We start from the raw sequence: 22,906 nt of genomic DNA on the forward strand, positions 1-22,906 counted from the left end.
TCTAAGCAGGTGCTAATCATGTGCATAGAGAAGATTCATGTGCATAGACTGTTTAGCAATAAATCTGTTTAATTGGACATTCACATGTGGATCTGATCTTTTAGTTTTTCATGATCTTCTGCTTGTTGCTGCATATAACCGATGTGATTTTTCTTTCTTTTTTTTCTCAAAACAGGCACTACAAGGCCTCATAAGGAGGGGGAAGTCCCTGGTGTGGATTATATTTTCATCACGGTTGAAGATTTTATGGAACTAGAGAAAAGTGGTGCTCTTCTAGAAAGTGGAACCTATGAAGGTAAGCACAATCTTCCTGCAGAGTCTACTTTGCAATTCTGTGAGGTTTCTCCCATTTTCGAGATTTGCATTAGGACATCACAATAGAATGTGTCACAATATGTATTTTCTTATATTTAGGGCAGTTTTGGTAATTTCTTTCCTCGGTAAAGAGTGAAACAAAGATGAGGAGGAGGAGGATGGAGAAGGAGAAGGAGAAGGAGAAGGAGAAGGAGAAGGAGAAGGAGAAGGAGAAGGAGAAGGAGAAGGAGAAGGAGAAGGAGAAGGAGAAGGAGAAGGAGAAGATACTCTAGGCAGGAGAAGGAGACAAGAAACTGAAGGGGATTATAGAAAGGAGGAGGAGGAGGAGAAGACGAAAAGGAGGAAGAGGAGGAGAAGGAGGAGAAGAAGAAAAGGAGGAGGAGGAGGAAGATGATGATAGAGAAGGAGAAGGAGGAGAAGATATTGTAGACAGGAGAAGGAGACAAGAAGGTAAAGGGGATTATAGAAAGGAGGAGGAGAAGAAGAAGAGGAGGAGGAGGAAGAAGATGATGATAGAGAAGGAGAAGGAGGAGAAGGAGAAGGAGAAGGAGGAGGAGATACTGTAGACAGGAGAAGGAGACAAGAAGATGAAGGGGATTATAGAAAGGAGGAGGAGGAAGAAGATGATGATAGAGAAGGAGAAAGAGGAGGAGAAGGAGAAGGAGGAGAAGAAGGAGAATAGATGATGTTAATGATGATGATATTCATTCAGTCGTGGATGAATGAAGAGTGAATCACTCTTGGTGATTCTATGGGCCAGGTCTCTCCACATCTCCACATCCTCCAATCTTGCACTGCTTTTCTTTTATTCTTGGTGGTGTCAGCTTTTATGGTGTCCAGCTACCATGTTCTTCTATGGCCTGGTGTCCTTTTACCATTAACTCGTCCCCATATAATTGCTTTCTCCAGTGAGAAACACAAATAGGGACACGCAATTAAAATCCTCCATCGCGCAGCTGAATAAGAAGAATGAATAGTGAGATGAATTCATCCGCCAACTTGGCAAAGCTATGGCGTCAAGTGAACCCCTTCATAATCTGTACTGGACTGAAATTAGTTTCAAGTGGAAATACTTTTGTATAATGAACTAGATTCTTTGTTCAGCAGAGTCTCTCCCGACAGAGGCTCTAATGGATGGACATGTCAACCTCACAATGCGCTCATACGCATCTTCTCTCTCCCCTTATTAATTGTCTCGCACAAATTAATGTACTTCAGAAGCCCATTCAGCACTTTTAAAGTAAGGGAAGAAGAGTGCTTTAACATGCTTCCCCCCCCCTCAAACTGAATGAAAAATAGAACCAAAAAAACCCCCCTACCACCTAAGACAGGGGTCAGCAACCTGTGGCTCTGGAGCCACATGTGGCTCTTTTATCCCTCTGCTGCAGCTCCCTGTTGTTGGTCAGCTCTACAATTGATAGGGCTTTTGGTTAGAACAGGTAGAGGAAAAAGGATGCCGCGCTAGGAGGAGACTCTATGGTGGGGGAATTGGACTTCCGGTTGGCTTCAGAATTGAACGGGGAGCTTCCGGTTAGGACCTTTGTGGCTCTTTGAATGCTTAAGGTTGCCGACCCCTGACCTAAGATATTGGGTATAGATTGAGAAGAAAATGTCAGTGATACGTAGATTTTAAAATGCCCGCTTATTAGATGTTCAGCGGGCAGTTTACTGATGTCCCCAAGATTATTGTTGATCCATCTCTTCAACCTTATTCCAAATCATTAAGAAAAATATATGTGTTTTCTGAGGTTTCGCGGGTATTTGTATGTAGGTCTTTGGTTATTCGGGTTTTCTCCCGCATAAAATTGGAAGTGTCTTGGCGACGTTTCGACGAAGTTTCATTCGTCATCTTCAGGCTGGTGTTTTCGGCTTCGTGCTTCTAGGAGCAATGTGAGATCGCAGCTGTTTCTTCCTTTTAACTGCTAGTGGGGGTGTGAACTGATTGGGTGGGAGCTTGGCTGTGTTCTGATTGGGTGGAGATGTGTTCTGATTGGTTGGGGGTTTGGCTGTGCTCTAATTGGCTGGGGGTTTGGCTGTGCTCTGATTGGCTGGGGGTGTGTTCTGTTTAGGATCCCCAACCAATCAGAACACACCTCCACCCAATCAGAACACAGCCAAGCTCCCACCCAATCAGTGTGTGTGTGTGTATATATATATATATATATATATATATGTTTTCTCAGGTTTTCGCGGGTGTTTGTATGTAGGTCTTTGGTTATTCGGGTCTTCTCCCACGTAAAATTGGAAGTGTCTTGGCGACGTTTCGACGAAGTCTCATTCGTCATCTTCAGGCTGGTGTTCTCGGCTTCGTGCACATTGCTCCTGGAAGCACGAAGCCGAGAACACCAGCCTGAAGATGACGAATGAGACTTCGTCGAAACGTCGCCAAGACACTTCCAATTTTACGTGGGAGAAGACCCGAATAGCCAAAGACCTACATATATATATATATATATATATATATATATATATATATATATATATATATTATTTATAAGCATTTTTGAATACAGAGTATGAATGCAGGGTATGTCAGTTACACAAACAAAGACCAGAATAAAAAGAAAAATATATTAACACATGAACTCATAACAGTAACTAGTAACAGTAACAATAATATGATTACACTTGTATTAGATATAATTGTAATAGTATAACCAAATAGTTTAAACTGGGTCTTCATATAACTATGTACATTTTGTAGATTATCTTACTTATAGTTGAAAACCTTCTCTATTTTAATACAGACATTCATAGTCTTTTTTCCTCTAATTCCTACCCATTTTCTCTAGCCACTCATAAAAACTGCTATTAGTAGTATTCTGAGTCTTCTTTATCTATAATTTTAAAAGTTAACCTAATCATTTCAGCACATTCTAAAGTTTTCCGAATCACTTCTCCATCTGGCAGAGTGTTTTCATTTTTCCACTTTTTAGCAAATATAATCCTTGTCGCTGTTAGTATATGTAAAAATAAATATGTGATCCCTTTATCGTAACCCTCTGGTATTATTCCCAACAGATTCCCCAACAAAGTAGAATTTGGGAGGTATACTATCATGCTACACTGGAATTGGAGTAGAATTAGGCATAAAATCCTCAGAATTAGTTAGACGTCATTATTGCTGCTGAGAAAATAATACTTAAAACATATTAACCGCATAGTGTTGGAACAATTAATGTTTTATAAAGAAGATCCCTTTGGACAAACCAGTTTTTGCATGAACATCATCTGGGATCTTCTTAATTGCTGATTCCTGCACCGTAAACAGTAGGAGAAGGAGGGATAGAGCCTGTGGGTGGAGTCAAGAGAGGAACTTTACTGGAATCATTACGTTCCCATAAATGATCCAAGTCCAAGTCCTTTTGAGTTCTGTTGACTCTTAATCTAGTGCCAGTTTAGTGCTGACTGTTAGTTGACTAGATTTTTGTGTATATGCATGAGTAATACATCAACTTAGCTGGAACTTAATGTGTGGTCCTGATTCTTCCTGTGTTGTGGTCTGTCGGAGGCCTGCGGAGCTGGCAGCAGATTCGGACAGTGAGGAGGCTGGGGAGGAACATGGGCCAGTCCTGGAGTCTGGGGAAGGCTCGGATGAGGGCTCTGCATCAGAGGCAGAGATGGAGCCAGGGCCATCTGGGAGTTATGTGCTGACTCCAGAGTCTGACATCAGCGAGGCAGAGGAACAGGAGGGAGCCAGTTCCCAGTGCGTGCATGCGCAGAGCTGCCAGAAGGCAAAAACAGTTAAGACAAAAGGGGCGACTCAGGAGTAAGGCTTGGAGATGATTGGCCCCTCCCATAAGACATAAAGGTGGAGCAAAGGGACATGAGCCTTTGCAGGAAGCAACTTTGTTTGTTCTGGTTGGTTTAAATTCTGAAGCTCCATTTTGACTTTGTGCTCCGTTTGGCCTTGCAAAGCTAATTGGCAATTAGGTCTTTGGCAGCGTGTCAAGGGAGATAAAGGTGGGTGCTTATCAGCCTTACCCCGAAAGACTGTGGCAGACTTCTGTTGGACTATTCACAAACTGTTTGGGACTCATTACGGGCTGTGAATGACCATAATTCACAGCCGTCTCAATAAAAGAGGTTTTTTTGGACTAAAACTGTGATTTATGCTTTCTCAGGAAGCCTAGTTCAGAACATCCTGCCTGACACAAACTTATGATAAACATATTACGCTGTTTGAGCTATTTGTGTTTTGTACAACTCTAGTATATGGAATGGGAATCTGGCTTTACTGGTCTTTGGAGGAATAATCCGAAAACTCCTCAAATCGACGATTATTAGCTCTTGGGATATACCCAAAGGTGCTTTTTTGGGAGGCAACCGGACTTTCTGATTGTTTTTTCTTTTGAAGATGTTTCGCTTCTCATCCCAGAAACTTCTTCAGCTCTGACTGAATGGTGGGGGAATGGAAGGATTATGTTCCTTGCAGACAGCTGGTCATTTGCATCTTTTTAGAGGGTCATTGAGGCCACTTGGAGGTTTATCTGTGTCCTCAGGATCACAGTCATAAATATAGATGGATGGATGGATGGATGGATGGATGGATGGATGGATGGATGGACAGATAGACAAAGATAATACATGAATAAATAGATGGAAGAATAGTTAATGTAAGGATGGATGGATAATAGAAGGTTGGATAAATAGATGATAGATAGATAGATAGATAGATAGATAGATAGATAGATAGATAGATAGATAGATAGATAGATAGACAGACAGACAGACAGACAGACAGACAGACAGATAGATAGATAGACAGATAAGGCAGACAGACATGTGTGTGTATATGTGTACACACACACACACATAATATGTGTTGGTCGTCACGATGTAAAAAAGATGTTGAGACTAGAAAGAGTGCAGAGAAGAGCAACAAAGATGATTAGGGGATGATTGGAGGCTAAAACATATGAAGAATGATTGCAGGAACTGGGTATGTCTAGTTTAATGAAAAGAAGAACTAGGGGAGACATGATAGCAGTCTTCCAATATCTCAGGGGTTGCCACAAAGAAGAGGGAGTCAAGCTATTCTCCAAAGGACCTGAGGGTAGAACAAGAAGCAATGGATGGAAACTAATCAAGGAGAGAAGCAACCTAGAACTAAGGAGAAATTTCCTGAAAGTTAGAACAATTAATCAGTGGAACAACTTGCCTCCAGAAGTTGTAAATGCTCCAACACGGGAAGTTTTTAAGAAAATGTTGGGTAACCATTTGTCTGAAGTGCTGTAGGGATTCCTGCCTAAGCAGGGGGTTGGACTAGAAGACCTCCAAGGTCCCTTCCAACTCTGCTATTCTATTCTATTCTATTCTATTCTATTCTATTCTATTCTATTCTATTCTATTCTATTCTATTCCATTCCATTCCATTCCATTCCATTCCATTCCATTCTAATATCACATGGCAGTCTTAACCAAAATAATTCGGTAAAAATAAATAATAGAATAAGAGCTTCAATTGGAGACCGATGCTTTGCTTCCAGTAGCTGGGATGAAAGACGACGGTCATAGAAAAATTAGTAAACATACATAATAATAAATCCCTTCCGCCTACAGCAAATTATCTATTTTTCAAAAACACCTGAGGAATAATAAACCGCTTCTAATTAACGTTGTACTCACTTCTTGTGTACCGTGTAGCTTTACCCTTAAATCCTTGGAAGATGAACACATTAAAAACTGAGGTCTATAAATAGCCTCTCTTCTTTGAAGCCAAAAGCTCTACACAAACTTTAGCATTGGCTGCGTTTCTGTAAACCGTTCTGTATCGGTTGAAGATAATATGGAAAGGTAGAGTCCTTTGCAGCAATCCAATCTCAGGGTAATCAGGGCATGGGTGATGGTCACAAGGACATCCTGCTCCTCCTCCATCATCATCATCATCATCATCATCATCATCATCATCATCATCATCATCATCATCTTTTAATGACCCCATATTCCCTTGTGGGGTGGAGACTGGGCAACTGAATAGAGCTAGCAGAGTGTTTACTGGCCGGATGCCTTTCCTGTTTCCAATGCAGAGTTTTGTTCAACAGATATATTCTCTCTCTCTCTTTTTTTTTTTAATTTTCAAAGAACCTTTATTAAAGTTTCAAATATTAAAATACAAATACATCTATAATGAAAATACGTCCACAATAATTCAACGTCGTTCTGACAGTACACAAATCTTAACTCTTCATATATTCCGACTTGATCAAGTATGTGTAAACCCAATTTATGTCTTATTTTGACCTATATATTTCCTATTTTTATTTTCTATCCATTGATACCAGTTTTCCCAAGTTGAGTAATATTCCGAGTTTATTTAATTCTATAGTAAGTTTGTCGATTTCTGCACACTCTCAAAAATTTTCCGGATTATTACACGTTCTGTCGGTATAGTGGACATTTTCCAAGCAGATATATTCTCATTGTGTCCAGAGAGAGAGAAATATCTGCCTCTACCTAGGATCGAACTCACAGCCTCCTGATTGTGAGGCGAGAGCTCCACCTCTAGGCCACTGCACCACTCCGACATCCTGCTCCATCAATGAACATAATAAGTTCGCCAGGCAAGCTGAGTGATGGCTCGTCTGCTCAGATGTTGACATCTACAAAAAGAAGCTATGGATCCATAAATCATGAACCTGTTCTATCAGGGTGGATGAAACCCAGAGCCAAAATGGGGCCACCACCAAAAGTGATAGTTTCTGCACAAGCTTCCATCTTTGTAGTGTTTTTTATCAAGGCAACCTGATCTACCGAAATATGGGATGGAGTATAATTGCTTCCGCTTTTGGCTTTCAGCCCCAATCCAGGAGCCTTCACAGGCCGTCCCTTTTGTGACAAACTATTTTTGTATTAAATTTATATTTTACCAACAAAGAAATAAAGGGAGACTAGTATAGACACAGTGTGGACTAGTATGGATGCGATGGCTCAGTGGCTAAGATGCTGAGCTTGTCGATCGAAAGGTCGGCAGTTCAGTGGTTCAAATCCCTTGTGCCGCGGAACGGGGTGAGCTCCTGTTGTTGTCCCAGTTTCTGCCAACCTAGCAGTTCGAAAGCACATAAAAAATGCAAGTAGAAAAATAGGGACCACCTTTGGTGGGAAGGTAACAGCGTTCCGTGCACCTTTGGTGTTTAGTCATGCCGGCCACATGACCACGGAGACGTCTTCAGACAGTGCTGGCTCTTTGGCTTTGAAACGGAGATGAGCAACGCCCCCTAGAGTCGGGAACGACTAGCACATATGTGCGAGGGGAACCTTTACCTTTACCTTAGTATAGATCTATTTCAAGCAATTTAGCTCTCGTCAGCTATCCACACCCTTCTGGGATTTGAACCCAGGCTGCTTACATTTAGGTAAATGTATTAACCTCCAAGCCACGGGCTCTTCTGGCTTTGTCAGCTATACCAGGGGAGAGATTAAGTGTTTTTTATCAGGGCAACCTGGTCTACCCAATTATGGGACAGAGCATACTGCTTCCGCTTTTGTCTTTCACCCCCAATCCAGGAGCTTTCGCAGGCCATCGCTTTTGGGACAAACTATTTTTGTGTTAAATTTATATTTTACTGACAAAGAAATCCCAGAAGGGTATGGCTAGCTGACGAGAGCTAAATAGCTTGAAATAGATCTATACTAGTCTCCCTTTATTTCTTTGTTGGTAAAATGTAAATCCATTTTTGTAGGATTGCCCCCAGAGATAAGGAGAATCCAAGACCTCGGTGCCTTCCGCCGTGCCCTTAAAACCTTCTTTTTCCAGCAAGCCGGGCTGGCCTAACACTTTTTAAAATGTTTTTAATTTTTTGTTATTGTTTTTAATTATGGGGCCAAATTTATATATATCTTTTAATGGTATTTTAATATTTGTACTCTATGTTTTTATGTGGCTGTACATCGCCCTGAGTCCTTAGGGAGAAGGGCGGTATACAAATTCAAAAATGAATGAATGAATGAATGAATGAATGAATGAATGAATGAATGAATGAATAAATAAATAAATAAATAAATAAATAAATAAATAAATAAATTCAATTGACGTCTGTGCAAGGGTTCCACATGAGTGCCAATGATCCAATCAGCTTGGGAAGGAACTATTTTCAATGGTCTAAAAAAAAGACCATCATTGCATTTTTCTATCTCAAAAGACCCCTCCCTCTCCAAAAGGGTGAAAAAATATCTATAATGGTGCACTCAAGGTCAATACTACCATGGAATAAAGTCAGAAGATGTTAAGAAAGCAAGAAGACTCGTTCTTTGTGACTTTTCTTAGCATGTCTTCTTTGTTTCAGAACTTAGCAAGGACAGATAGCTCAGTCTGTCATCTGAGCTTAAAGGATATGATTGGGAAAGTCACTTTAGCTCAAGGACATCCCACTTCAAGTTGAAGGATGCTCTCGAGGGGCATCACAAAAATGAAGGTAGCAGCTGGGATCGCCTGATCGGAGTCCTTCGTTATGTGCATCAGGGATGTAAGAGCTGTTGTGGCACAGTGGTTTCAATGCAGCATTACAGGCAAAAACTCTGCCCACTGCCAGGAGTTCGATCCTGGCCAGCTCAAGATTGACTCAGCCTTCCATCCTTCCGAGGAGGGGAAAATGAGGACCCATATTGTTGGGGGCCATAGGCTGACTCTGTTACCTGCTTAGAGAGGGCTGTAAAAGCACTGTTAAGCGGTATATAAGTCTGCTATAACTTGGGAAGGAAGGGAGGGAGGGAGGGAGGGAGGAAGGAAGGAAGGAAGGAAGGAAGGAAGGAAGGAAGGAAGGAAGGAAGGAAGGAAGGAAGGAAGGAAGGAAGCCATAGTGGTGCAGTTGTTACAATGCAGTGTTGCAGGCTATATCTGCCCACTGCCAGGAGTTCGATCCTGACTGGCTCAAGGTTGACTCAGCCTTCCATCCTTCCGAAGTGGGTAAAATGAGGACCCAGATTTTTGGGGGCAATAGGTTGACTCTGTAAACTGCTCAGAGAGGGCTGTAAAGCAGTATATAAATTTAAGTACTACTGCTATTGCTCAGTGCAATGACGCATAACAAAGGGGAAAGATTTCAATCCTGCAGTTGTGGCCGCCAAGTTGATTTTATAGGAGTGTATAGGCATGGGCCCAAGGTATCCAAGGAGCCATCTCACCCCAACGGGATTAACCCACCACACTCACAATCAATGGAAGTGGTCTGCTACAGATCCCATTGGATAAGGAATTCCAGCAGGTGGCTCAAGAAGGGACTTTTTCTGCTGTGGCCCCATACCTATAGAACACTCTACCACTGGAGATAAGAACTGCTCCTAATCTTCTGGCCTTTTAGAAGGTTATTAAAACTTGGGTCGGCTGGGTTGATTTGGGGCCCCAGGGGATACTCACCCCTGGAGATGGTTGATGGGGTAAAAAGACCTCATTCCCCAACCAAGCTATCAGTCTTATTTTTTCTATAGGTTTAAGTTCTTTCTTTCTTTCTTTCTTTCTTTCTTTCTTTCTTTCTTTCTTTCTTTCTTTCTTCCTTCCTTCCTTCCTTCCTTCCTTTCTTTCTTTCTTTCTTTCTTTCTTTCTTCCTTCCTTCCTTCCTTCCTTCCCTCCCTCCCTATCTCCCTCCCTCCTTCCTTCCTTTTCTTTGCTTCCTTGCTTCTCTTCTTTCTTCCCTTCTTCCTTCCTTCCTTTCCTCCTTCCTTCCTCCCTCCTTTACTTTAGTGCAAAATCTCCATTCTCACCCCATTCCAGGGGAAGGATACTGCAAAATCTCCATTCCCACCCCACTCCAGGGGAAGGATACTGCAAAATCCCCATTCCCTCCCCACTCCTAATGGAAGGATATTGCAAAATCTCCCTTCCTACCCCACTCTGGGGCCAGCCAGAGGTGGTATTTGCCAGTTCTCTGAACTACTCAAAATTTCCGCTACCGGTTCTCCGAACTGCTCAAAATTTCTGCTACCGGTTCTCCAGAACCTGTCAGAACCTGCTGGATTTCACCCCTGCTCCGTTCCCACTATCTATTCCCTCCTCCCACCTTAAGAATGGGGCGAGCCCCCCCTGAAAAAAAACCTTACAAAACAGAGAGAAAGAAAAGGAATAAATGAGCATAATATAAAGCTAACTAAAATGGCTACCGATATGTCAATTTCGGGTTCGACAATAATAATAATAATAATAATAATAATAATAATAATAATAATAATAATAATAATAATAATAATAAATTATTATTATTATTATTATTATTATTATTATTATTATTATTATTATTATTTTATTTCTATACCGCCCTTCTCCCGAAGGACTCAGGGCGGTGTACAGCCAATTTAAAAACACAGGACACAACAATGATTAAAAATTAAAATAATTAAATAGATTTGGCCGATTTAAAACGCCAACATTTAAAATACCCCAATTTAAAATTATTATTTTGATAGCCCTGCCTGGCGGAACAACAGGTAGACATGCAAAGATGCAGGGACCAAACGGTTTATCGGAAGATTGAAGGGTTTGTCAAGAGAAGGCACTTTCCCAGGAAGTGCAGTCTGATTTTCAATTGCTTCTTGTGAAAGGCACATCAGAGGTGTTTGAACACTTGAAGGATTTTCGATCTAAGAAGCATTGTTTCAGGAAGAAATAGCTTGTACGCCTGGACTATTTCTTGTTCGAGGTCTGGATGATGGGGGAACTTGAGATTCTGCTTCCTTTTGAATTGTACTCTGCCTTTTCCTTGGCCAATAATTTAGAATAGAATAGAATAACAGAGTTGGAAGGGAGCTTGGAGGTCTTCTAGTCCAACCCCCTGCTTAGGCAGGAAACCCTACACCACTTCAGACAAATGGTTATCCAACATTTTCTTAAAAACTTCCAGTGTTGGAGCATTCACAACTTCTGGAGGCAAGTTGTTCCACTGATTAATTGTTCCAATTGTCAGGATTTTTTTCCTTAGTTCTAAGTTGCTTCCCTCCTTGATTAGTTTCCACCCCCAGAAGTTGTGAATACTCCAACTCTGGAAGTTTTTAAGAAGATGTTGGATAACCATTTGTCTGAAGTGGTGTAGGGTTTCCTGCCTGGGCAGGGGGTTGGACTAGAAGACCTCCAAAGTCCCTTCCAACTCTGTTATTCTAATTCTTCTTGAAAACTTCCAGTGTTGGAAAATTCACAACCTCTGGAGGCAAGTTGTTCCACTGATTAATTATTCCAACTGTCGGGAAATTTCTCCTTAGTTCTAAATTTTTTTTTTTTTAATTTGATTTATATGCCGCCCTTCTCCGGAGACTCAGGGCGGCTTACAATGCTTTAAGCAATAGCCTTCATTCTTTTGTATATTTTATACAAAGTCAGCTTATTGCCCCCACAAACTGGGTCCTCATTTCACCTACCTTAGAAAGGATGGAAGGCTGAGTCAACCTTGAGCCTTGGAGAGATTCGAACCAGCAGAAATTGCAGGCAGCTGTGTTAATAACAGGGTGCACTAAACCCTTGTACTATCAAGGCTCTTTTTGCTTCTCTCCTTGATTAGTTTCCACCCATTGATTCTTGTCCTGCCCTCAGGTGCTTTGGAGAATAGCTTGACTCCCTCTTCTTTGGGGCAGCCCCTGAGATATCAGAAGACTGCTATCATGTCTCCCCTAGTCCTTCTCTTCATCAAACTAGGCATACCCAGTTCCTGCAACCGTTCTTCATATGTTTTAGCCTCTAATCATCCCCTAATCTTAGATCTTAGCAGATACACCAATTTATTATTTACTGTTTATAAAAAAAAATAATAATAATATTATATGTATATGAAATCTTAATCTGTTCACCGCCCTGAATCCTTCGGGAGAAGGGCGGTATAGAAATTCAATAAATAAATAAATAAATAAATAAATAAATAAATAAATAAATAAATAAATAAATAAATAATCATGTTGCTTAGCTTCTCTCACGTCTGTCCATTATGGTCTACAAATCTTGCGAAGGGGTCATTTTTCCAGAAGCCAATCAACTAGGCAAAGTTTCCGCTGCCTCGTTATTTGTATTCCTCGGTTGAATTTGAACCTCTCGCGATCGAGGAGGCCTTGCAGCCAGACATGAATGTCAAACAGGCCTTTTCACAGTCGCAACGCCACAACCTCGTTCCTGGGTTTTATTAGCACACGGGTTCTTGTCTGCAGAATTCCTGCATCGTGCCGATAATATTACCGCTACGGCGGTGACATTGCCTTGTGTTTTTTTTAAAAAAAAAACATTATCCTTCCTGTAATTCTGATTTGATTTTATGTTTGAAGTGACACTCATGATATTTGTCTTCCAAAAACAATGTAGACGATGTCTTCACTTCCGTAGTATTATTTCACAGAATATTGCTTTAGGAATTATATTTTTCATACTTGGTTGCAAGGGTTTATATTATGGGTAAATAAATCTCTTATATGTAAATATGTTATGGGTAAACAAAGCACTTTCCATCTATCTCTTGATGGGTCTGAATAACCTTTTGCTGCACTCACTGATGTAATTATCTCACGATACCAACAACAACAAAAAAAATTGCCATTCAAGAGATATTCCAGAAACCTTTGCTTAGCACTGCAGGCTGACATTCACGAAATTGTGGTTTTTTTAAAACCTCTAGAAGGTTATGTTAGCTTAGAATACTGTAGCTGATCTCTCAATTAGGAGACCGTGGTTAATGTTAGGGTTTGGTTTCAAAGAAAGAAAAAAAGCATGTTAACTAATTTTGGTCTCTTACTGTAAATTATTCTTCTTATTCTTCTTATTATTATTATTTAATCTTTAGTGAGATTCACAGCCTTTGAGGCTGGTTAATAGCTCAGCAGCTCGAGTCCTAACCAAGGACCTAGGAACTGTTAAGGTATCATCGGAGGATGTAAGCTGTTCCGAGTAAGGTGGTTTTTTGTAGAGTCAAAATGTTCAAGTCCGGCAAATTTAGAATTTCTAAATAGCGGGGTAGCCCTTTGGGTATTGCTCCAAGGGCTCCAATTACAATCGGGACAACACACAATTTCTTTTTCCACAGTCGCTCAACTTCAATTTGCAAGTCTCGGTACTTTGTGATTTTTTCTTGCTGCTTATCTTCAATCCGTGCATCACCAGGTATTGCAATGTCAATGAACCATACTTTTTTCTTTTCAACTATTGTTATGTCAGGTGTGTTGTGGACCAAGTGCCTGTCAGTCTGAATCCTAAAGTCCCACAAGATCTTGAGTTTCTCATTCTCTAAAACTTTCTCAACCTGATGTTCCCAGTGGTTTTTGCTGTACTCAAATCCAAACTTCTGGCACAATTTCCAGTGAATGATCTTAGCAACACGGTCATGGCGTTGTAGGTAGTCAGTTTGTGAAATTTTGCTGCACCCACTGATCAGGTGGTCGACTGTCTCATCTTTCTCATTGCAGAGGCGGCATTTGCTGTTGGTGGTAACATGTTGAATTTTTGCCTTCATGCAGTTTGTGGCTAGGGCTTGTTCTTGAGCTACCAAAATAAAGCTTTCTGTTTCTTTTTTCAGTACTCCTGATCTTAACCAGTTCCAAGTTAATTTCTGGTCAGCTTTGCCTTCAATATTTTTCAAGTATTGGCCATGCAGAGCTTTGCTTTTCCAATTTTCAGCTCTCTGCTCAATTACTTCTTTCTTATATTCTGCTTTTGTTTTAGTTGTCTTTAAAAGGCCTCCTTTATTTACTTCCTTAATCATTGGTTCTTCACTTTTCTGGATGTAATCATTCAAGCTGCGTTTTTCTTCTTCCACAGTCTGCTTTACTTGTAGGAGTCCTCGACCACCCTCTGCTCTTGGTAAATATAATCGGTCAACATCACTTTTAGGGTGCAAGGCATGATTCATTGTCATAAGCTTCCTTGTTTTTCTGTCCAAATTGTCTAACTCCACCTGGGTCCAGTCAATTATTCCTGCAGAGTATCGAATCACAGGTATAGCCCAGGTATTTATGGCTTTTATGATGTTTCCTCCACTCAGCTTGGACATTAATATCTTACGAATTCACCGAATGTACTTGGCTGAGGTTAATTCCTTGATTTTATTATGCATTAAGTCAGAGGCCTCTAAAATCCCCAAGTACTTGTAGCCTTCTTCTGATTTTACTGCCATTATTATTATTATTATTATTATTATTATTATTATTATTATTATTATTATTACATCGTACATCTTAAGAAGGTATTTGGTTGATACCTAGAACGCTGGCAGCAACCCATATCAACCATTATCACCAGTCAATGGTATTTGTGATGCATTTTTGAATGTTCAGTTGACTGAGTTTCATATTTAATGAATAAAGATAATAATAATAATAATAACTTTATTATCATTGTACGTGTATACACAGGATACCCATACAACGAAATTCAATCAAGGGTCCCCAACCCAGGGGTGAAATCCAGCAGGTTCTGACAGGTTCTGGCGAACCAGTAGCGGAAATTTTGAGCAGTTCAGAGAACCGGCAAATACCACCTCTGGCTGGACCCAGAGTGGGGAGGGAATGGGGATTTTGCAGTATCCTTCCCCTGCCATGCCCACCAAGCCACACCCACCAAGCCACACCACGCCCACCAAGCCACGCCCACAGAACCAGTAGTAAAAAAATTTGAACTTCACCACTGCCCCAACTCCTGGTCCGTGGAATGGCACGAGGCCACGGCAAGCCAGAAACCGGCCAACGCACACAAGCAAAGCCCCATCTGTGGGATGCAGTCACCCACGAAACCACGCCCCCTCTGGTCCACGGAAAAACCTCTTTCCATGGAACCAGTTCCTGGAGCCCAAAAGATTGGGGGCCACTTTCTTAAAATGATTCAACAGAGGTTGGTTGGTTTGTGGATCTTATTTAACTGTGATCTTTATTTAATTGTTCGCTTGGCTGACTAATCTGCTGCATATTTTCATATATGGCATAGAGAGGTGGGTTTCGTGTATTTTTACCACTGGTCTGCCGTGTGTGCGTGCCTTTCGCGCATGCGCTCAGCCTCAAAAATGTGGTTAAATAGGGCAGCATAGCACCGGGGAGGAAACTGTCAGGAAATTTCTCCTTAGTTCTAAGTTGCTTCTCTCCTTGATTAGTTTCCACCCATTGCTTCTTGTCCTACCCTCAGGAGCTTTGGAGAATAGCTTGACTCCTTCTTTGTGGCAGCCCCTGAGATATTGGAAGATTGCTATGACGTCTCCCCTAGTCCTTCTTTTCATTAAACTAGACTTACCCAGTTCTTCATATGTTTTAGCCTCCAGTCTCCTAATCATCTTTGTTGCTCTTCTCTGCACTCTTTCTAGAGTCTCCAAATCTTTTTTACTTCGTGGTGGCCAAAAGTGAAAGCACTATTCCAAGTGTGGCCTTACCAAGGCATTATAAAGTGGTATTAACACTTCACGTGAAGTGTTTGAAAATGTTTTAAAAACTGAAACCACTCACAGTAAGCATATCTACCAAAAAAATACCATATCCTTATTTTTTTTATTATTATTATTCTAGAAGATTCTACTCATAAAGTTAGAATTTTCTTGTGAGGAAATGTTAGCAAGCGTAATAATTTTTAACGGAGTAAAACGTGTCTTCTTTGGAAATTATTACAGACTTCTAACGTCTTTAAATATGTGACATCTTTTTTTTTTCAACGTAAGGAAATAGATTGCAAAAATTAATAAGTTGAATGCCAAGATATAAAGATTGAATTAGTATTCAGTGAAGTTTGAAAATGTGCCTTCAAGATTCAAGTAGACTTAAATTAGAGGCAGCCACCACTTAAGCCCTATTCATGAATATTTTGATCAGGAAATGTATGGCCACAGCATACAAATACCTTAATTATGGGATTACTCAAAACAGTACAGTATTCCTTTTAGCTAAACAGCCACATTAAAATGTAATGCTGTATTGACCTGTAGGAAATCAATTGCGTTGCATGCAGAAAGATATTGGCTGTTTCCGAGCTCCAGTTTAGCAACTCTGCATTCCAAGGTAAAATGAAAGTTTGAAAGCAACAGAGGTTCTTCAAAAAGTTAATTGATTGTTATTATTTTTTTTACTTCCTTCATTGGTTCAGGAGTTTCCATTGGGTGCGGGAGTCAAATAGTTGCAACGTTGCTACCAAAACTCTTCGTGCATACATCTGTCAGGCATGAAAGACCAGACCCACATATGAAGGTTCAATTAAACCAGGTGTCGGCAATCTTAAACACTCAAAGAGCCACAGAGGTCCTAACCGGAAGCCCCCCGTTCAAATTCTGGAGCTGACCGGAAGTACACTTTCCCCCACCATAGAGTCTTCTCCTAGTGTGGCGTCCTTTTTTCCTCTGCCTGTCCTAACCGAAAGCCCTATCAATTGTGGAGCCGACCGGCGAGAGGGAGCCACAGCAGAGGGATGAAAGAGCCACAAGCAGCTCCAGAGCTGTGGTTGCCGACTCCTGAATTAAACTGATTTTTTTTTTAATTTAGATTTTATATGCCGCCCTTCTCCGGAGACTCAGGGCAGCTTACAATGCGTTAAGCAATAGCCTTCATACTTTTGTATATTTTTATACAAAGTCAGCTTATTGCCCCCACAAACTGGGTCCTCAATTTACCTACCTTAGAAAGAATGGAAGGCTGAGTCAACCTTGAGCCTGGGGAGATTCAAACTTGCAATAATTGCAGACAGCTGAATGTTAATAACAGGCTTTTAGTCTGCTGAGCTATCCAGGCTCCTGGACTTATTGCTAAAAGTCTATGCACAGGAATATTCTCAACTCTAATCAAGCCAGCACTTGATTAGAGTTAACTAAGGACTAACAGCACTCAAAGGAGGTTGAATTTAGTTCTCTTGTGGCTACATAGGGATTCTAGGTGGATCCCTCTTTTCACTCCACCTCCAGGTTCTGCCATCTTTTCTCCTACAAAAGGGTGGGATTTTCATCATTTTGGCTACGATTTTGTCTTTTTTCACTCTCCCTGACACCCCTGCATTGTTAGTGAAATTATCTGAAGAAAGTTCGGTTTTATTCAAACTCCCCAGCAGAACCCACAGTGAGCAGTTTCGGTTACCACACACAGCATGGCAAGAATCGCTAGGCAGAATTCCAGTCCAAACCGAACACGAACGGAGTCCAAAGGCTAGTCCAAAATCAGGATACCAGGTCATGATACCAAATCTGATCAGGCTCCAGGGAACACACAGCTGTGATAAATAGCCAGCTTCTGGTGGAGTCCATCAAGACGGGCAGGGCCCTCTTCTCTCGAGTAGTCTAGCTGACCTTCTCTGCTCCAGCCTTTTCTCTGCACTACGTGTTCTCGGATCAGGTGCAGAAGGCAGTTCCTCTTCCTCTTCATTGGCCATCTGCCGCTGCAAGCTTTCCCCACCTGGAGCCTCCTCCAAATCCCTTCCGGACGGCCAGAGGTGGGTTTCACATAATTTTACCACCGGTTCGCTGCGCACTGAAAATGTGAGCATGTGCTTTGCTTGTGCGTGCAGCTTGCATGCATGTGCATGGCTTAGAAAATGTGGCTAAATAGGACGGCATAGCGGCGGGGCAGGTGGGCAGGGTGGGCCCACTCACAGGTTGCCACTACCAGTTTGCCCAAACCAGTCTGAACCGGCTGAATACCACCACTGTGGATGGCCTTTCAATCAACTGAGCTCCTGATATGCCAGGAATAGTCTCATCCTCTTTTGCGCTGACATCTGGGGAGTCGTCCAAGGGAGACATGACAATGGCATAAAACTGGACACATTGTCCCAGCAACATCCACTCGCAGAGCAGGATTAAATAGGTGACACTGGTGCAGCTGTTCCAGATGGGTGTGGTTTCCTCCTCGTGAGTAGTCTGGCTGACCAACATTGCTCCTGTCTCCTCTCTATCCTGAGCATCCTCAGATCTGGAGGAGCATGGAGTGCACCTCCTTCTCATCGCTGACTGCCATTAGTTACTTCCAATCTTTGCCTGGGGGCCTCTGGGCTTACTCACTGCTGTGGCTCTCTCAACTTGTGCTCAGCCTGTTGCTAGTCCGATTGACCGAACTGTGGCTTTTCTGTCAGGCCAGAACCCTCTGGTCCCTGATCCAAGCCACCATGCAGCTCTGTGCTCTCTTCTCCCAGTTCATTCTCCTCCTCCTCCTCCTCCGAACTCACATCCAGAGAGGTGTCCAGAGGTGGATCAATGACAGGTTTAGTCCAGTGTCCATTGCCTGCTTCTGTATGACACCTCTCTCTCTTTAGATGTAACAAGGTGTTAAGGATATTGTTGTTGTGTTACCAACCAGCAGAGTGTAGAACACAGAGAAACGTTGCTGAGAGCAATGAATAAGAGATGTGCAAACTGGTTTATCAAAAGTTTACTTTATAGTGAAAAAACCATCTCATAGTCTTTAAATCAATCCAAGTCTTTGCCAGTTAAATCAGTCCAGTGATACAAAATCTTCTTACCACACAAACAGTAGTTAGTTAGAATAACAAGCTCACTCTGCTTCACAAACCACGATGGTAGCAGATCCATCCAACGATGATAGCACAATGATAGCAACTCCACACACTATGGTAGCTTATCATCAACTGAATACATTACAGTACCTTTCTTAAATACATTTACAACCAGTGATTATCTAAGTACAGCATGACTCAGCATTACAATGAATCAGCAGGAAAACTTTAAAGTCACACAATACATATTCATATTAAAGTCACAGAACACATATATTGCCTGGACAACTTGTTAGGCTCAAACCATATCCTAACACAAGGCCTACATTTTTTTCATCTTGGATCTCTCTGTGAGAATTATGCAACAGATAAACTTAGATTGACTTTGCAACCGTTTTGTTATTTTCAAACAAGCCAAATAGAGAAATGATAAACTCTCTCCTTTTTCAGATGAGAAAAAGGAGAGGATTACAAAATAACCTGTAATCCTCTTTTTTTAAAAAAAGATTTATCAGCACCTGAGGAATAAGATGTAGGAGGATGTATTATATTTAGTGCTTTGACCCCCCCCTCCCCCCAATGTTTCTTTCATGATTATATTCATTTGGAAGATTAAAAGATTCCTAAGAGTGTTGGCATTTCTTCCCACGTTATTTACTTGCCATTTCTCAGAAAGACGGAATTGTTTTGGCATTGGTAGAAGGGGCCTGTAGTTCTTCACAGACTTTCACAGTTTGATCATCATTCTTGCTAATGTGAGAAACAGAGGTTTGCCCAACGATATTAAATCAGGGTTCTCGTCTGTTGGCATCAGTGATGGGATTCAGCCGGTTCTGAACAGTTCAGGCGTACCGGTAACTCCAACGATCAGCTGAGAGCAAACCGGTTCACTCTGATGATCAGATGGGCCCGCCCACTCATGCGCTATAACCTACCTATATTTCTTTTGTTTTAAGACCAGCTGATTGCCACGCCTCAGCTGTTTTATTCACTCTGTATTCAGTAGAAGGCAACTTTCGATCATAATGAGCATGCGGGGAAGCGTGAGTTTGGCATGTGTGCGCAGCGAACCGGTTGTTACAACCAATGAATCCCACCACTGGATGGCACCCCTGTGGCCAGTTAGGGCCAATCAGTTCTTTAGGATATTGTAGAAAAAGAAATGGCAGAACCTGGGGGTGGAGTTAAAAGGGAGATTCTACTGGTTCGGACCGGTTCGGGCCAACTGGTAGCTCCAACGATCAGGTCGGCCCACCTACCTGCCCCTGCACTTTACTTACCTTTATCTTCTCAGCTGATTGGTGCAGTAGAGCGGATTGCCGCACCTCACCTGTGTTACTCCCAAGTGGTAACACAGGTTAGTATTTGTAAAACTGTGCATGTGAAGTCCGCAATCACCCAAACTGGTTGTTAAACCAGCAGGATCCGACTACTGCTAGAATCTCTACGTAGCCACAAGTGAAAAAGGCAGAGACCCCACCCCACTTGCTTGAATGCCGCTTATCTGACTCTAACCATTGTTTCTGAAGATGTCTGTACATAGCCTTTTAGCAATAAATCAGTTTTAATTGGACCATTACGTCTTTCACGACTAACAGATATGAAGGTAAGAGGCTCAAGTCAGGGTGAACTGCTAAAGTGGATTTTGTTTAATAAATATTAAGAGTTTATAGAGGAAGAAATCCCAATCCACATCCCTTCGGCATGCCAGGCACTTCAAAAATTGGGGAGAACCCCTGAAACTGGTAGTTGTGTTGTACCCTCCAGGAACTCTGTGTTATCTATTTATTTTATTTTATTTATTTAGAAAATTTATATTGCCGCCTACTCACACATGGCGAGGTGGCTTACAAATGTTCTGAGGGACACTTTTTATACTCTTTTATGACACAAGATGTAATTGTGATGACGAACCTATGGCACGCATGCCCAAAGTGGCACGTGAAGCCATGTTGCCCGGCACGGGTGGCCTTGCCTGTTTGTCTTCCGGGTTTCTGGCGCTCATGTGCACATGATGATCGACTGTCCTTTGTGCGTGTGGCAGTGCTGAAAACCGGTGTGTGCATACACGCTGGCTAGCTGATTGTTGGGTGCACATGCGTGCCAGAGCCTGGAAATTTGGCTTTTCCAGAGCGCGATCCCTTTGCATGTGCAGTAGTGCTGAAAACCGGCCTGGGTATGCGTGCCAGCCAGCTGATCATTGGGCGCGCATGCGCACTAGAACTCGGAAGTTTGCTTTTCTGGAGCGTGGCCCTGACGAGCACACATGCTCATGCGTGATGTTTCTGAGTGACCTTTTCAGCACTCAGTGCCGAAAAGGTTCGCCATCACTGGAATATAACCTGTAACATCTGGATATGACACGGCAGTGCATCTTATCAGGGACTTATCATAATTTCAGATAGTGGAATAGCTACCAAGGGATGATGGGGTCTCCCAGCTGACAGCATCTTGGGGATGGTGCGATAACGTATCTGGTGACCATATGTTTAGGAGAACAATGCTCTTACCTAGATATTGTCCATTTCCCCTTGGCTGTTATTAGAGGGGGAAGAGCTGATGTTATCCTCTCTATCTTAATGATTAGAAGTCACAATACAGATAAGAAGCAGGCAAGAGAGATTAGCAAGAACAATCTGCAAAGCTCTTCTAGATAACTCCTCTTATCAGTGTGGAGAAATCCACACAGTATCTCCTCTGCCTAAATAACCCTTTCTGCACAGATATCATCATCATCCTCTTTTAACGACCTCATAATCCTTTGCGGGATGGAGTCTGGGCAACTGAATGGAACTGAATGTTTACTGGCCGGATGCCTTTCCTGTCACCAATGTGGAGTTTTATTCAGCAGACATATTCTCAGTGTGCCCAGAGAGAAATATCTGCCTCTACCTAGAATCGAACTCACAGCCTCCTGATTGTGAGGCGAGAGCTCCACCTCTAGGCCACCACACCACTCCCTTTCTGTACAGATATGCCAAAGGGAAAAGTGGATCTAGGCCCACTAAATCCTTGCAAATCTTCCAGTGCACCAATACAGCTCTCTGTTTAGGTGGGCTTCCAGAATATTCAATGGCCAAGCTGACTCTGAATTCTGGGGGGTCAAAATGTAGACATCAGAAAGGTACCCACTTTGTGGGACACCACACGTCTCATCTGCTGCTGGGGAAGACTCTTGAGAGACCCTTGGACTGCAAGGAGATCAAACCAGTCAGTCCTGAAGGAAATAAACCCTGACCATTCATTGGAAGGACAGATACTGAAGCTGAAGCTCAAATACTTTGGCCACCAAATGAGAAGACAGAACTCCTTGGAGAAGAGGACCCTGGTGTTCGGAAAGATGGAAGGCCAAAGGAGAAGGGGATATAGCAGAGAAGGAGATGGTTAGATAGCATCATTGATGCAGTGGACATAAATTTGGGCAGACTCCAGGAAACAGTGATGGACAGAAAGGCCTGGTGTACTATAGTCCATGGGGTCCCAAAGGCTTGGACATGACTTAGAGACTGAACAACAACAAAAAACAAACTCTCATCATCAAAATGTAGTTTCATACAAAGCTTCTTTTCTTGGTTTCACTTCTACTTGGTCAATTCCTCACCTTCTGAGGTCTTTTAAGGAGGACTTCTGTTGCTTGACATTATTTGTATCTGTTGTGGCCTGTTGGCCGCCGGCCCCTCCAGCAGCCAAATCAGATGAGGAGGAGGAGTCAGAGCCAGCATCAAGGCAACCTGAGAGCTCTGAGGGGGAAGAGGGAATGGAGTGGCAGAGAGAGAGAGAGAGAGAGAGGCGGAGCCTGGGACGTCCGTCAGCCCTCAGATGGAGAGTCAACAGCCCCCAGGCCTGGAGGTGGATGATGAGGAAGAGGAGGAACAGCTGGGTCCAGTGCCTGATACACGGATGTGCAGAAACAGAGGAGAGGAGAGCAGTGGAAATCTATGGGCCAGTCCTTGGGACGGAAAAGCCACCGCTGCTAGTGAAGCTCTGGGAATAAAAGGCAGGAGGCGGAGATGAATAGACGTGGCAGACAACAATTCATCTCCCTGCCGGACAAACTTGTTAGCCTGCTGTGAGACAGACAGAGACTTTTTTCTGGGGCTGCTGGGGCTCCTAATAAAGGGAACATTTAATTAACTACAGAGGGTTTGTCGTGTTTGGGAGCTAGCTCAGAATAATATCCTTTTCTTGAACCCGTTCCTGACCAGAAGGGCTGCCAATTCCATG

General features: G+C 42.3%; 1 protein-coding gene across 1 annotated transcript in view; it reads left to right on the forward strand.

The window, feature by feature from the left end:
- Positions 1 to 222: 222 nt before the first annotated feature.
- Positions 223 to 22,906, forward strand: part of MAGI2 (membrane associated guanylate kinase, WW and PDZ domain containing 2) — a 265,689-nt gene continuing 243,005 nt past the window's right edge. The window contains exon 1 of the mRNA XM_070946864.1: positions 223 to 295. Coding sequence (XP_070802965.1) covers positions 247 to 295 — 49 coding nt within the window. The 5' untranslated portion in view covers positions 223 to 246. The remainder of the gene's footprint in view (positions 296 to 22,906) is intronic.

The sequence above is a fragment of the Pituophis catenifer genome, unplaced genomic scaffold, assembly GCF_029215685.1.
Source record: "Pituophis catenifer annectens isolate HBS135680 unplaced genomic scaffold, rPitCat1.0.hap2 SCAF_7, whole genome shotgun sequence".
Lineage (NCBI taxonomy): Eukaryota > Metazoa > Chordata > Lepidosauria > Squamata > Colubridae > Pituophis > Pituophis catenifer.